Source organism: Anolis sagrei, chromosome 4 (assembly GCF_037176765.1).
Source record: "Anolis sagrei isolate rAnoSag1 chromosome 4, rAnoSag1.mat, whole genome shotgun sequence".
In the NCBI taxonomy this organism is placed as follows: domain Eukaryota; kingdom Metazoa; phylum Chordata; class Lepidosauria; order Squamata; family Dactyloidae; genus Anolis; species Anolis sagrei.
Window position 1 is genome coordinate 45,050,552 of NC_090024.1, and position 17,094 is coordinate 45,067,645.

The 17,094-nt window shown below is 41.2% G+C and overlaps 1 protein-coding gene across 1 annotated transcript in view; it reads left to right on the forward strand.

Annotated features, from left to right (window-relative positions):
• CPA6 (carboxypeptidase A6) overlaps positions 1-14,317 on the forward strand; it is a 67,462-nt gene extending 53,145 nt beyond the window's left edge. The window contains exons 10-11 of the mRNA XM_067467401.1: positions 4,663-4,747; positions 13,549-14,317. Of these exons, the coding sequence (XP_067323502.1) occupies positions 4,663-4,747; positions 13,549-13,736 (273 nt within the window). The 3' untranslated portion in view covers positions 13,737-14,317. The remainder of the gene's footprint in view (positions 1-4,662; positions 4,748-13,548) is intronic.
• The last annotated feature ends 2,777 nt before the right edge of the window (positions 14,318-17,094 follow it).

Sequence of the window (17,094 nt, forward strand, 5' to 3'; positions counted from 1 at the left end):
AATATGGTAAATAAATAAATAAAAGAGAAACCTAGAGCTTATTTTTTATCGTGTCAGAAGTGACCTGAAAAACTGCAAGTTGCTTCTGGTGTAAGAGAATTGGCATTCTGAAGAGATGTTGCCCAGGGGACGCCTGGATGTGTAACCATCCTGTGCGAGGCTTCTCTCATGTCTCCCATGGGAAGCTGGAGCTGACAGACAGGAGCTCACCCCATCTCGCAGATTCAAACTGCCAACCTTCAGGTCTGCAGTTCAGTTGGCACAAGGGCATGCACCACCACAGCTCCTAGAGCCGTACACTCCTAACATATTGCCAAATGATCAAGAACCCAATTTCATAGATGTCCTTATTGATCAATGAGCTTAACATCAGGGATGTGAATTGTGCGGTCCTTCAAGAGATTGTTAAAACCTCAAGCAGTCCTATCCAGCTGAGCTGTAGTCCAGTAATGTCAGTGGACTGTTTAATTCCAAGGCATGGTGTGCATGCATACGGTAACCTTTCTGTTCAGTATGTAGCAGGCTGGGGTAGACACCATTCTGAATTCCTTTCACATTTGTAGCCTAGGCATGGAAGGTTACCTGTAACAAAAGACTTATGTTTATGATACCATGTAATCCATGTTTTTAACAAAATCTACTACAATATTTTGTTTTTAGCAAAGTTTAGAATAGTTCATTTTTGTGTCACACTCCCGAATTCTCCCAACCAGCAGTGCAAGTGGGTGCAAAGTTTAGTCAAGAATAGGAACAGATTTGCAAGATATATAGTTGGCTAATATCCAGCTTGATCCTAAATAGACTTGGGTGTGGTTAAGTCTTTATAGGATCAAGCTGTAAGGAAAATATACACATTAATATAATGTATCATTTTAATTTAGCAAATTAAATTAAGTGAAGAGGTTATCTCACATCCTAAGAACCATGACACGAATTGAATTAGGCCCTTGCACTTAATGCAAATATATACAGAGTTTGTGCCATCTGGAGTGGGTCATAAATTTTGATTGGTCTGAATAGCCTGACTTTCTCCTCAATGGGGAAAAGCTTTAATTGTGTCAGTATGTAAATAGTCACAAAGATGCTCTCAGAGGTTGTGTCAATTTAGAAACAATCAAAAAGTAGTGACATAGTCTTTCTCAAGATTTTAAAGATCTTAGTTTAGGAAACTACCTTATTGGACAGCAGTTTCTAGAATCTTTCAGTCACTACATTGGCTGAAGAGAATCTGGGCATTATAGTTCAGAAGAGTTACTTTTTTCCCAACCTCTGGTCTTGGAAAACATCAGCAAAATGTCTTTCCTTCTGAGCCTAGAGTAGGGTGGGATCCTCCTGATTTTGGAAAAGATCAAAAAGGAAAGAGACAGCCTTTGCTGTTTTCCAGTGTCTGCACAAGGTCTAGGAGATCTCCATCTCTTCTCCAGCCTCTGAAGAAGAATAAAAGCTCCGCATGAATTCTGTGTGTATTACTGCTTCTCTGGTAGCCAGATGTAGCGTATCACCAAGAAAATAACAAGCTGAAATAAGAGAACAACACTTTGACATGAAGAAACACATCACAAGGTCTTTTCATCTGTTTGCACATTTCTGGCAAAGAGAGAACAATGATGAAAGGTAACAAGTCATCAAGTGTAAAAAAAAAAAAAGAACACTTAAGCAAATAATAAATACCCAGCCTGGTTTCTAAATGCTTACACAGCTGCAGAGAAAAAGGGAGAAGAACACATTCACCCTTAACCTCTGTAACCATGTAAAGTGTGTTTTCAGCTTGTTGTGCATATGCAAAATACAAACTGTGTTGCATAGCAGAACCAGAAAATAATTTTCTTTCTCATTTCCCTCTCTTGGGACTGACTTCACAAGTCCCTCAGATTTATTTTACATGTTGAGACTGGCCAGCAGATGAAAGCTTTTCTGTGGTCACCAGCATTCAGAAATGAGGGGGCTCTTTAATAATTGCTGAGTAGAAGCTAAACAGGCTACTGTCCAGCTTACTGCACAAAACAGTGCTGCCAGTCACTCTTTGAATTAATGTGTTCAATTATTTAGGCCTTTGAAACCGAAGAAAGGGACATACAACTTCCCACATTTCAGCCTTACCATGGCTGTTTTTTCCAGTGTTTGTTTGGGTTATGTCATATATCAGGAAAAGTTATTTGTATTTGTTCAGAGGCTTTTCTCGAATATAGTGTCTACAGTGTTGTTTATGGCAATATTTTTAAAGGGTGAATGTTGGATCTTCTAACTATACTTTATCCTAGCTGCAGATTGTATGTGTAGGAACAGACCAAAACACATGTGCAATAAAAAGCCATTTCCATGTATTTTCAAAAGTAATACTTCTGGCTTTCATCTGGAAAATGTTAATTTTCATTTCTACATCCTATTATGAAACTGTGAACAATTTCCCCTCCAGCATTGATTTGATCCTGTTCAAACAATTCAGCAAGGTTACTGGGTCATGTTCCTGGATATCTTTGTCCTCCTCCCTCAGGCACTCGAGAACCACATACATCCCTGTTGAGAGAATGCAGCCTAGCAAGAAAGATGTTGCTATTTTAGGTCAGCAATATTGAAAATAATTTGGAAACAGCACGTTTTAAACTATAATTCCCAGATAAGCACAAATGACATGGACTTATCTATCCAAAATTGTAAGTTTTCCAGCTCTGATACAAAACCATATGACCACTAATCCTATAACCAAGTTAAGAGATTGGCAACTGCAAACAAGGGCCTTTATATACATGCATTAACACCCAAGGGGAAGCTGGTTAAAAGGATGGTTGGCTAAAACATTTAGATACAGGAGGAATCAGGAGGAATCGAGTTAAGGGCTGGAAAACACATGTTTAAAAGCTGCCCTTTAAACCCAATTCTTCTTGAAAAATACATCTTTCCATGCCTGTGTATCCCAGCAGTCATGGAAAACATGTGCTTTCCTTCCCTCCCCCCAGTGTGGACTCCTCCAGGGCACACGCATTTCCGAAAAGCCCAAAACAGCTGATCAAACACAGACACAGATGGCTCAAGGAAACACAAGTGGAAAGCAAATACAACTCTCTCAAATTCCATCTTTTATACTTGTAATGTTAAACAGAGCTTAAATTAACAATTGGGGAAGTGGTACACTCTCTGTGTAGATATCTTTACTAAAATCCTATCAAGAGAACTCCCCTTCCTTTGCCTGAAACAAAAAGAAAAAAACCTTCTCACATACTGAAAATACTTTTATTTAAATAAATTGCATTCTGCAACACTCTAAGCCTTATCCCTTTGGAATGGCATTCAACTGTATGTGGGAATGTGAAGATATTGTCAATACATTTTTAAAGTACCCTCTTTGTAGATTATTGTAGCAGTTAGTAATGACAATGTCTGGAGGGCTGTTTAATGGCTGGGACATGAAAATGGAAAAAAATCCTTTGTAAATCTTAACTCCCACAGGTGTCATTTTTTATATAAAAGGAGGCAATATATTGATGTTAAGATCTGTCAGTACTTATTTTCCATAACATACTTTACTTAACAACATAATGCAATAAGACTTGTTATAAATTGCTATTTTTATTGATTTGATTGATATCATTTTTTCTTTCTCAAAAAACTCACAAGATTGAAAAACTGTGCAAAAATGGAGAGCTAAATTATAACATGAAAACACAGCTGAGTTGAAAGCAATTTTGAAAACACACAAATAAAAGCATCTGGGCAGGATTCCTGTTAGAGACTTGTCTCTTTGTAAGTGGGTTTACATCTGCGCGAATTAGAATTGTGCAGTTGAGTAACATTCACATCTAGTAGAAGTCTGCTGTTGCATTGCTATGTACCAGAGCCAGCAAACTACCCTATGTACATTGGCACTCAAGGCACAACAGAATAGATCTGCATCATTCCTGATGCACATCACATCTGTGCACATCTGACACTCTTGCTGGTATCCTGTTACGCAGTTCAGTGAAGAGGTTACTCAGTACCTCTGCTCCATAGCTAGATATATAAAAAATTATACAGCTTTCCAGATCATATAGGATTCCTTGATAGTGTGATAACTCTTAGAAGACTACAGGAGCTTGTCAAATGCCAGGAGCTTGACAAATGCCAGAATTTGGCTGAATAAAAAGTTGTTTCACTGTCAAACAAGAGGAAGGAACCAAGCTGGCCTCCTCATGAAGGAAATTCTGCAACCCAGGAACAATCATCAAAAAGTCTGATAACTATGAATCCTTGTACTTAGGACATATCACATAAGTCACACCTACAGCGCAAAGTTTGATTTTAGAAATAATACTTTGTCTTTAGAACAGTTAGATTTATCCATTGAGAATGTTTACACATCATAATCTGTTTTCTATAAGAACCAGAAACTGGAGTTCAAAAATACATTCTCTCATCAAGTGTGAAGTGCCGATGAATGTGATTTTCAGTATGACCCCTAAAAATCCTCAGATATACCATCAAGCATTGAGGGTTTTCTTCTGAGCATTTTGAATTACCATACATACATGTACCAGAAAATAAGTAAGTTTTGAAAGGGGAAAGGGGTTAAAGAATAGGAAGTTGAGATACATTATTTCATGTTATCTGAAATTTCAAATGTAATACAATAACTAATGTGTTTTTTTTTTCCTTTCTGGACAAAATTGTTTGCTTCCCATCTAGGAATCTGCAGCATTCAATGCTGTAAATGCCTTGCAGTCTGTTTATGGAATAAGATACCGATATGGCCCTGCCTCCAGCACTTTATGTAAGTTGCAATAAGACAGCTTTCTTTTTCTCTGTATCACATCAAATCAAATCAAAACTTTATTTGTATCCCACCCCTCTTCCTGTAGGGACTCAGGGCGGCTAACAACACGAAATAATAAACAAAGCAAATGGCAACATAAACAATCATAAAATAAATTATCATAAAATCAACAAAGCACAATTACACAAATCAAATTGAAACAAGGTTAAAGGCCATGCCCAAAGTTAAAAATCAATATCCCATGTTTGCATTGGCTCTGCCATTACAGGAGGGAAAATTGGGTTATTAGTGGAGGATAGGCATTCCCCATAATGTCTTCTTTCATCCTAAGATCCCAGCTAGAAACACATCACACACAAGTAGAGCCCACTTCTATCCTTACACAATACATGTAGAAAAGTGTCCCTTTTGGCATACCTTTTGCTCTCCCTGACCATGGGTACACTTTTCAGCAGGAATGCCATGGCTACTTTGAATAGGAACAGCTTAAAGACCACTTTTTTTTTTGCTACTTACTTGTGTAGTAAATTAACTTTAAGTTTGGCTAAATAATACTGTTGAGTACAAAATGTAAGAAGATGTAAAGAGAGAACAGAATAAGAGAATCTTTAAAACATGCTGAGGTGTGATTCTAAAATCAACCCTTGAATATCACCAAAAACTATCCAAATTGAGGTTTTGAACATGCCCAAGTCATGTGTTATAGGTGACAGTTTGAACACTGAAGAGCACATTAAATCTGTTCCCTCATATACATAAGTTTCAGTTTACAACTATTTTTTTTCAGAATAAAGAAAACATAATAATAGAAGAGTGCTAATATAAAGGGAGCAATTTTATTATATATATTACTACAACTATGCAGCTAACTAGCTACTACAATCTACTATAGAACTAAAACAAGCACACTGACAACATGTTTACTAATATTAACATTGATACTTACACTATATTAACTAACAAACACACAAGTTCAAATTCTGCGAACCTCACACTCACTGACTTGATTTATCTGGTTTAGATAATAATACTATATAACACCCCTTTTGCTTTTGGTAACACCCATCTAATTCATAAATTCTATAATTAACATCTTTCCATTTCAGTGGTGCCTGAATGACTATCATATTGGGTGTTTGCACTCAATAGTAAGCCAGAAATCCCTGTCTAATTTGGCATTACCATAAACAGACAATGTGATTAGCCAGTTTACTCTTGTTCTTCTCCTCCTGCCCATTTGAGTAACAATCAGGAAGCTGAATCTGGAAACCTGCTTTATTTTTGACATGGTTAATTGTTGACTCCTGTTCAGTGAGGCTTTGGGCAACACTGGAATTTGCAATGGCTCCTAATTATTGTCTAAGGCAGTGTTTCTCAACCTTCCTAATGCTGCGACCCCTTAATACAGTTCTTCATGTTGTGGTGACCCCCAACCATAACATTATTTTCATTGCTACTTCATAATTGTCATTTTGCTACTGTTATGAATCATCATGTAAATATCTGATATGCAGGATGTATTTCATTCACTCAATTTGTATTCATTCACTCAATTTGTATTGTATTTTCATGGACTCAATTTGGCACAAATACCCGATTCGCCCAAAATTGAATACTGGTGGGGTTGGGGGGGATTGATTTTGTCATTAGGGTGTTGTAGTTGCTGGGGTTTATAGTTCACCTATAATCAAAGAGCATTCTGAGCCCCATATCAATGATAGAATTGGGACAAACTTCCCACACAGAACCCTCACACCTTGAAGGGACCCCCTGTCGCGAGTCTCCCTCCAGCCTCGCACACTCTCCCTCGCCCATTATGCGCACCATGCTGCCATGCGCCAAGCACACCTGCTCTCCCCTCCCCACTTGGAGTCTCAGAAACAGCTCTCCCCTTGGCTGAGAGGCTGGCCAATCACAGCGGAGGAGGGCTTTTGGTGGGAGGATGCATTGTCTGTTTCCAAAAAGGAAGAGAAAGACAGGCGGAGAGATCTTCAACCTTCTCTGCCAAAGGAGTTCATTAGACCACCAGAAATATATGTTTTCCTATATTCTTTGGTGACCCCTATGAAACCCCCTCGTGACCCCCCCAGGGGTCCCAATCCCCAGGTTGAGAAACATTGGTCTAAGGAAAGGCTCTGGAATTCAGCTCCAAAGACACAGAATTCTTCCTTGTTATCTTGCTCTTCTATTCTGTATTTCTTTCATCTTCCTTCCTTAGTTCTTCTGTCTATTCAGAAGCACCGACATAGTTAGGCACAAGAGGGAAGAACCAAACAAAAGCAAATTGACTTTACACCTCATCATGTCACTCATGCATTAGATGTTATATTCCCCCTCGATGGACTGTCACCTTGTCGTGGTGAGGGGGCTTGCGTGTTCCGATGAACCTGTGGGCACAACAACTGGAGTCCTGCACTCCCAGGAGTGGCCGCGGGGGGGGGGGGGTCCCAGACCAAGCACAGTCCGAAGACCCAAAGACCTCAACGGCGGAGCAGGCGGAGGATAACATGGCACATGTTACAACGGCTGCGAAGGCGGAAGAAGGCTGCAACAGACTGAGAAGCCACGGTCATTGTGTCAAACTACATCACCAGTGGAACCTCATCTGTGAAGACTGTGTGTTGATCAGTTGTGCACTGACCTCCACACATTAAAAAAACCCACGCACAGGCGTCTTCCAAAGGAAAAAAAACAAAAACCAACCAACCAAAGTCCCATGGCGACCAGCGAGTGGCGACGGGGGCAGGACTGTGAAATCTGGAAGCCCCTAGTCACAGACTGGCACATGGGCGGTGGGTACGGACTCAGTCGTTCTACCTCAAGGTCCGAGGCAGTTGAGTAGTTCGGCAGCTGTATCCGCGACTGAGCAGCCCTATTGAGGACCCACTCTGCTCACCCCACACGGGGAGGGGGCTAGAAAAGGTGCCCTAAACATAGTCTGCCTCTCTTATCCCTGACTGGACTGCCGCGTCCAGTGGGGTCACCATCCTGCGGCCAAAAAAGGAAGATGAACTTCGGTACATGGAACGTACGGACTCTGATGGACAACAGTGGCAGTGAACGCCCCGAACGCAGAACTGCCATCATCGCAAGGGAGCTGGGACGCTTTAACATCGACATAGCAGCCCTTCAGGAGACCCGGAGAGCAGGAGAGGGACAGCTGAAGGAAGAAAAAGGAGGCTACACCTTCTTCTGGAAGGGACTGCCCGAAGAAGACCAAAGAATGCACGGAGTTGGCTTCGCTATAAGAAATGATCTGATGAAACATCTGTCCGAAGTACCCACCGGCATCAACGAACGACTCTCCACCCTCCGAATTGATCTTGCCAAAAACCAACGGGCAACCATCATAAGTGCCTATGCACCAACACTAGATGCTGATGAAGACATCAAGGAGAAATTCTACTGTCAGCTGGACACCGTCCTATCGGGGATACCTAAGGAGGACAAAATCATCCTCCTGGGGGACTTCAATGCAAGAGTCGGGCGAGACTTCAACCTGTGGCCAGGGACCATAGGAAAAGACGGGGTTGGAAACAGCAACTCGAATGGCATCCTACTTCTCACCAAATGTGCGGAGCACAACCTTGTCATCACCAACACGCTCTTCCGCCAGGAAAACAAGTTCAAGACATCATGGAAGCACCCCCGGTCAAAGCATTGGCACCTCTTAGACTATGTAATCACACGTGCCAGAGACCGCCGTGACGTGCTCCTCACAAGAGCCATGACAGGTGCTGACGACTGCTGGACCGACCACAGGCTAATCCGATCCACGATGGCTATCAAGATCGCCCCCAAGCGCAGACTCCAAGGAAGGAAGGCAAGGCGCAAAATGAACACCCAAGCTCTTCAGGAGCCCTCCAGACGAGCCCATCTCCAAACAGCACTCAAGGACCATCTACCCACAGAACACCCCGAAAATGTTGAGGAACATTGGAACAAACTGAAGACCTCCATCATCCAAGCCTGCGAAGAAACTATTGGATACCAAGCCAAGAAACATCAAGACTGGTTTGACGAAAATGACATCGAGATCCAACAGCTAATTGACAAGAAAAGGAAAGCCTTCCAAACATGGCAGAGAGACATCAACTGTGCTGCTAAGAGAAAGATCTACGCCAGTGCAAAAGCTGAGGTCCAAAGAAGGACAAGAGAACTCAAGAACATCTGGTGGACAAAGAAGGCTGAAGAAATCCAACACCTGGCAGATACCCATAATGCTCAAGGATTTTTCAAAGCCACAAAGGTCATCTATGGACCAAGAAACCATGGCATACAGCCTCTACGCTCATCAGACGGAACCAAACTCCTGAAGGATCAAAAGTCAATTGCACTACGTTGGAAAGAACACTACCAAAGCCTCCTAAACCACAGCTCCAGTGTGGCCGAAGAGGTCCTCTCACAAATCCCGCAACAACAAACCAGGGATGAGCTTGCAGCACTGCCTAGTTTGGAAGAAGTCAGCAATGCCATCAGCCAACAAAAGAATAACAAAGCCAGCGGACCAGATGGGATCCCTGCTGAAATCTTTAAAGAGGGAGGACCTGCGCTGACACACCAACTCCACCAGCTCATAGAAAAAGTGTGGGTGACCGAGAAAATCCCAGCAGACTTCAAGGATGCCACCATCATCACCCTCTTCAAAAAAGGGGAAAGAACAGACTGCGGAAACTATCGAGGTATCTCCCTTCTAACCTCCGCTGGGAAAATCCTCGCAAGAATCCTTGCAAACCGCCTTCTGCCCCTCTCAGAAGACACCCTCCCAGAATCCCAGAATGGCTTCCGCCCCTCCAGAGGAACAGTGGACATGATCTTCACTGCACGACAGCTCCAAGAAAAATGCAGAGAACAAAATCAACCTCTGTACATGGCATTCATCGACCTTGCAAAGGCATTCGACACAGTGAATCGCAGCGCTCTCTGGACCATCCTCCACAAAATCGGGTGCCCAAGCAAATTTGTGAACATCCTGCGGCTCCTCCACGATGACATGATGGCAACAGTCTTGGACAGCAATGGCTCCCAAAGTGACCCATTTAAGGTGGAATCGGGTGTCAAACAGGGATGTGTCATTGCCCCAACTTTATTCTCCATCTTCATCGCTATGATACTTCACCTTGTTGATGGGAAGCTTCCCACCGGAGTGGAAATCATCTATCGGACAGATGGCAAGCTGTTTAACCTCAGCAGACTGAAAGCCAAAACCAAGGTCACAACAACATCTGTTATAGAACTCCAGTATGCTGATGACAATGTCGTCTGTGCGCATACAGAAGAAGATCTACAAGCCACTCTCAACACCTTTGCAGAAGCATACACAAAGCTTGGCCTGTCACTGAACATCGAGAAAACCAAAGTGCTGTTCCAGCAGTCACCAGCCGTCCCCTCTCCAATGCCAGAGATACAGCTTAATGGTGTAACATTAGAAAATGTCGACCATTTCCGCTACCTTGGCAGCCACCTCTCCACCAAAGCCAACATCGACGCCGAAATACAACACCACCTGAGCTCTGCAAGTGCAGCATTTTCCCGAATGAAGCAGAGAGTGTTTGAGGACCGGGACATCCGTAGGGATACTAAGGTGCTTGTCTATAAAGCTATTGTCCTCCCAACCATGCTATATGCCTGTGAGACGTGGACTGTCTACAGACGTCACATGCAGCTCCTGGAACGATTCCATCAGCGCTGCCTCCGGAAAATCCTGCAAATCTCCTGGGAAGACAAGCGGACAAACGTCAGCGTGCTGGAAGAAGCAAAGACCACCAGCATTGAAGCGATGGTCCTCCAACATCAACTCCGCTGGACAGGCCACGTTGTCCGGATGCCTGACCACCATCTCCCAAAGCAGTTGCTCTACTCCGAACTCAAGAACGGAAAACGGAATGTTGGTGGGCAGGAAAAGAGATTTAAAGATGGCCTCAAAGCCAACCTTAAAAACTGTGGCATAGACACTGAGAACTGGGAGGCCCTGGCCCTTGAGCGCTCCAGTTGGAGGTCAGCTGTGACCAGCAGTGCTGCAGAATTCGAGGAGGCACAAGTGGAGGGTGAAAGAGAGAAACGTGCCAGGAGGAAGGCGCGTCAAGCCAACCCCAACCAGGACCGCCTTCCACCTGGAAACCAGTGCCCTCACTGCGGAAGAAGATGCAGAGCAAGAATAGGGCTCCACAGCCACCTACGGACCCACAAGGAAACCCATGATGGAAGACCATCTTACTCGTCCAACGAGGGATCGCCTAAGTAAGTAAGTAAGTAGATGTTATATCAGGATTAACCATTCTGTTAAATATGAAGAAAGTCAATATAGAATGCCAGCCAGAAGCATATCTTAATCTAGTTAAATGTGTGAAATGGTGGTTCAATGCTTAGATATCCTTTGTTATATGCAAGGATGTCTAGGTTTTTTCTCACCATGTATTTGTAAATAATGTAGATGAAGTATTCAGACTCACAGCTATGTTATTTTTGAATTCTGGGTTTAGAACACGATCAGTTTGAAGATGATAAAAAAAATCCCAAAATAAAATGTCTTCAAAGTGGAAATATTTTATAGAGTAATAAAATGCATATTCCTCCCAGTGGGCTGCTGAATTTTTAAAGTCCGGGTTTTCAATAACGATTACAGCTTCAGTGGAGCTCTCCACACAAGCCTGAAAAATAAAAGAATTTCAGCTTCTTTATGTAGCTAAGGGATATGTGGTTGCCTAGTTTAGTTTGATCTACTGAAAAGATGAAAAGACTGAATGTTAGATGGGTTTAAAATGGAGGTGGAAAAGCCATGCAGGTAATGCTTTTTGTCAATCTAATGATATTGTATTGGCGTGATATTTTTTGTGTGTGTTGCCCAGTCTCTTTCCTAAGAAAATTGGTAGAAAAAGAGAATGGGTAGTAAAATGTATTATCACTTATTTTTACTGATTTGTTTTTGTACATTAGGCTAAGGTTCTTTTAAGCTGATTAAAAGATACTTTTTCCTGCCTTTCTCACCTACACATTGTGTGATTGCCTACATGGGTTTTTTTAAAATATTCAAATGATAGCACTGTAATATATTTAATAAAATGTTGAATAAAGTAGTAAAAGTATCTATTCTGCAACATAATAATGAGTAGTAGTTCTTCATTCAGCCCTTCCTTTCACATTCGTTTGCAGCCTGGAATCCAGTCTGTTGATGGAAAGTGTAACTTTTTTTAACATGTTAGAAGCAACTTGAGAAACTGCATGTCACTTCTGGTGTGAGAGAATTGGCCATCTGCAGAGATGTCACCCATGGAATACCTGATGTGTTACCATCCTGTGGGAGGCTTCTCTCATGTCCCCTCATGGGAGCCGGGGCTGACAGACAGGAGCTCATCCCATCTTGAGGATTCAAACTCAGTTCAACCAGCACAAGGGGTTCTCAATCTTTGGTCTTCCAGGTATTTTGGACTTCAGCTCCCACAATTCCTAACACCTGTAATATGGCTAGGATTTCTGGGAGTTGAAGTCCAAAACCCCTGGAGGATCAAAGGTTGGGAACCACTGGTTTAACCCATTGTGTCACTGCGGCTCCTGGAAAATGTTCTGAGCAGCAAATATAAATTGCAACATCTCCCACATTTAGTAGCAACCGAGGTATAAGAGACAGTTGGGTTTTATTTTAGCCCTTTACTAATTCTGCACAGCTCCTTAGTACAGATAATCTAGGTAGATTTAAAAGTTGTGATTAAAGCTAAGGTTTTACATGACATTAACCAGGAGCAAGATCCAATGAACTTTGTAAGATTTACTTATAAGTAGAAATGCGTAGGCTTACACTATTAACTCAAAGGTGGTTTTCCTTTAAAATTAGTCACTGTTTCAATTCATTGGGCTTGGTCTTACAAAGTTGGCTTCCATGTATAGTCTTACACACAAGGCAAACCGAAACCATTGTGAAAGTAGAAAGCAGAGAATGGTAACAGCACTTTTTCCATTATGTAATACTTGGATCTTCCTTGGAATTAAAATTAATTACTTGGAGCTTGAGTTACTGCACCACCAGGAGTGAAGCATCCAAGTTGAGACTGCTAAATTAGGAAGTGCCAATACTATTCAACATGCTTTTACAGACATCAAATGCCATAGAAGTTGATAGAGAAGAATACAAATTTGAGGACATTTGAATTAGGTAGAAAACATCTCTGCATCGAGTCCCCTATGGGATGGAGAAAGGTGGGGTATAATTAGGGTAAATAAATAAATCTTTTAGGAAAAAACTCAAATCGTGGTTCTGGAGCCAGGCTTTTGGCTAGGTGGTATAGCAGCACCTTAAACACTGAACCTAGACCATAGGACTGTTACGACAATTGGAAACGGCTTTGTGATTTTGCTACTGTGTGATTATGTGATTTTAAGTAATATTACTGTTTTTATTTGTTATGTATTTGATTTCATATTGTTGTTATTGATATTGTGGCAGTGAATTATTGCCTGTGTTAGCCGCCCTGAGTCCCCCCTCGGGGGTGAGAAGGGTGGAGTACAAATGGTGTAAATAAATAAATAAATAAATAAATAAATAAATAAATAAAAATAGTTAGTAGTTAGGCTACAGTTCTAAAATTGAAACCCATCTATAGCATACTAAGGTGTATCTGTGTTTCCCATCCTGGTATCTGTATAGAACTGGAGGTTTCTCCTTATTGAACCAATTTCATTCAAGTTAGATTGTAGCCTTGCAAATCTTGTTTCTCTCTGGCATCTCTGTAGAGCTCAGGATGTTTAGCTTCTTATGATATTTCCGCATACTTCACTCACATTTTATTTTTCCCCTCTTCCAGATGTGAGTTCTGGCAGTTCTATGGACTGGGCTTACAAAAATGGTATTCCATATGCCTTTGCGTTTGAGCTGCGTGACACGGGCCATTTTGGTTTTCTTCTGCCTGAGGCCCTAATCAAACCAACTTGTACAGAGACCATGCTGGCTGTCAAAAATATAACGCTGAACCTGCTAAAGAAGTGCCATTAGGCATGTTACAGCAAAAGGCCAAAACAATTATTTTTTCATTTTTCTTATTGTTGCAAAAGTTTATTCCATAGACATTTTCATATTCATTAAATATAGAATGGGGTATCTTCTGCTAAATGTGAGATTCACTCAACATGTTGAATTGTTGAAGTATGTGATGTCTATGCTGGGCTGTGTGTATTCTGGTATTACATAAACCATTGGGATTTGTTAGTATGTTAGCTGGTGGTACTGGTGAAATTGCAGGAGTTGTGGGATGAGAGCGAGAGGAGAGGGACAAAGCAGGATTTCCAGTGTTAAAAGAAGGCAAGACTTTACTGTCCAAAGTAGGGTTTTGCTTCAGATCTTGACAGGCAGAAACAGAATAAATTATGCAAAATAAACATGCAAATTCCAGTTTGCATAATTTATACAGGCCATGGGCATCAACTTATCTTAAAGAAGAAAGAATCTGGGTTTCCTTAGAACAGAATATAGATTTTTAAAATACAGAATATGCATAGCCCTGGATATATCGCTAATATGTACAAAGTAAATGAAATAATCTCTCTTTGGGATAATAAAGCTCCTCTGTTTTTTCACCTCTGGAGTCAGTATCATTAGCTTTATTGATAGTAGAAAAAATATTAGTTCTGCAGAAAAAATGCTGGTAAAATCCATAGATAAAACTCATAGGAAGAAAGCACACTGGGAACTGAGAGGGAAAATGTGTGTGTCCCTGCTCTTCTGCATCAAAATGTAATAGCACTTAGGAGGAAGGTTCCAAAGCAATTATGTTAATAAACTTCACAAAACCTGACCCAATCATTCTTTATTTGCAATAGTAAAAGAAAATGTTTGTTCTCACATGGATGTATGTTCAGCATAGCTCAAAGACCATAACATCTAGACACCTGAAACTTCACATAGATAAGTGTATGAATTATGCTTAAATACCCTGAAATCACTAGAGCCTACCTGACCCGGAAATCTAATTAGGGTTATGCTTAATTAAACCAAGGATTTTCAGGTGCTATAGTCTGCATTTCAGAGGAAGGAAATGGCAAATGATCCCTGTAAGACAATGTTATGAAATGCATGGAGTGGCATGGGAGGACAGGCGACTGAAGGCATGCATAGAAGCGTGTGTCTTATTTTTAGGGGATTGTTCAATGTAGTTAATTAAAAGATTTATTTTTTTCAAGGAAATCTTAAGCAACCCATGTGTTCAAGTTCAAATTCACTTTATTACGATCAGTGTGACCAGTTCAAGAGAAAAGGAGCGTAGTCCCGTACAAGCATGTCAGAGTTAAGGGTTGTTTGTTGTTGCTGTTCATTCGTTCAGTCGTCTCCGACTCTTTGTGACTTCATGGACCAGTCCATGCCAGAGCTCCCTGTTGGCCGTCACCACCCCCAGCTCCTTCAAGGTCAATCCAGTCACTTCAAGGATACCATCCATTAGTCTTGCCCTTGGTCGGCCCCTCTTCCTTTCTTCTTCCATTTTCCCCAGCATCATTGTCTTATCTAAGCTTTCCTGTCTTTTCATTATGTGGCCAAAGTACTTCATCTTGGCCTCTACTATTCTTCCCTCCAAAGAGCAGTCGGGCTTTATTTCTTGAAGTATGGACTGGTTGGATCTTCTCGCTGTCCAAGGCACTCTCAGAACTTTCCTCCAGCACCACAGTTCAAAAGCATCTGTCTTCCTTCGCTCAGCCTTCCCTATGGTCCAGCTCTCACATCCGTAGGTTACTACGGGGAATTCCATTGCTTTAACTATGCGGATCTTTGTTGCCAGTGTGATGTCTCTACTCTTCACTATTTTATCAAGATCGGTCATTGCTCTCCTCCCAAGAAGCATCTCCTGATTTCCTGTCTGCAGTCTGCGTCTGCAGTAATCTTTGTTCCTAGAAATACAAAGTCTGTCACTGCCTCCGCGTTTTCTCCCTCTATTTCCCAGTTGTCAATCATTCTTGTTGCCATAATCTTGGGGTTTTTTTATGTTTAACTGCAACCCAGCTTTTGTTCTTTCTTCTTTCACCTTGATTAGAAGGCTCATTGGCTCCTCCTTGCTTTCAGCCACGAAAGTGGTGTCAACTGCATATCTAAGGATTAAGGGTTAAGAGATTTAAAACTTTAAAATATGTGTATCATTCAGAGAATTAACTTAAGAATCTAAGCTAAAAGCCATATACATAATTATATTAAAACACAACAAAATTCGTGGAATTAAAGTGAAGGGAATCTAAAGGGATGGAATAGGGGTGCTCATGTGGCACAGGGAAGGGAAGTCCAGTCAAACAGAGGAGGGAGCAACATCCATACTATAATTAAAAGTCTGTAATCCCAATTTTCTGCTAGTACTGGCTTGTACTAGCTTGTCCTATCAGTCATCGACCTCCAGATTTTAATGGGTTCTGTGCAGATCTTGGTGACATTACAAGTTATAGCCAAGTTAGTGTCTAAAAACAGCAGGGAGATGTGAAATTGTCCAGAGGATCCTGGGTGTCCATGTGGTATTTCCCTCTTCAGTGCCCCAAACACTAAGAGCAAAAGAGAGATGGTCCTGGTGTCTGATATATCTGGGGAATCAATGAAGCAATGATAGCCTTTTTAGCTAGGGTTTTGGATTATTTTTTGTTTTGAGATTTTGGGTGGGGAAGGCCTGAGGAAAAAAATCAGAAAAATTGTGGTGGGGGGGGGGGGATGTTTTACAGGTTTTTTTCCCAAGCCATTTTTCCTTTAAAATTGTGGGGAAAGTGTGTAGAAACAAAAAGTCTCAGAAATCTTTCATTACGATATTCGTGTTATATAGTTTGAATATTATGCCATAGATATATGCAATAATATTCCCCAGAATTTCCCCAGAATTGGAAAAGAACTATTCTACACACTTTTCAATTTTTCTAGAAAAATTGGCTTTGGAAAAAAATGGGGGAGGACCGTTTTCCCCCTATTTTTTCCATTTTTTTCCAGGCTTTCCCATCTTTATTGGGGTTTCAGGCCCCAAGAGTTGCATGAGCTTGTAGAATGCACTTTGCCCACCACTTCATTAGGATGCAGAAAGAAACATTCAAAACGTGAAAGAGGTATCTTTAGCCTTTACTAGCATTAATTTCATGTTGGTATTAAATTTTCTGGTTCTTGTTCCTGTACGACAAATATTGTTATCTATGCAGATTAGTTTGTGCTCTTGTGCATTGTCCATATTTTTGAAAAAAGAAAATACTGTATATCTCATACCTCTGGGAATATCAACTGGCAGAAACACCCAGAGACTTCTAATTCACCCCAACTCAATAAACACAAGCCTCCTTGAATCTCTCATTTCACAAATAACGTTATCTAGTCATGGATAATGAAGAAGAAAAGCTCTGCCTGT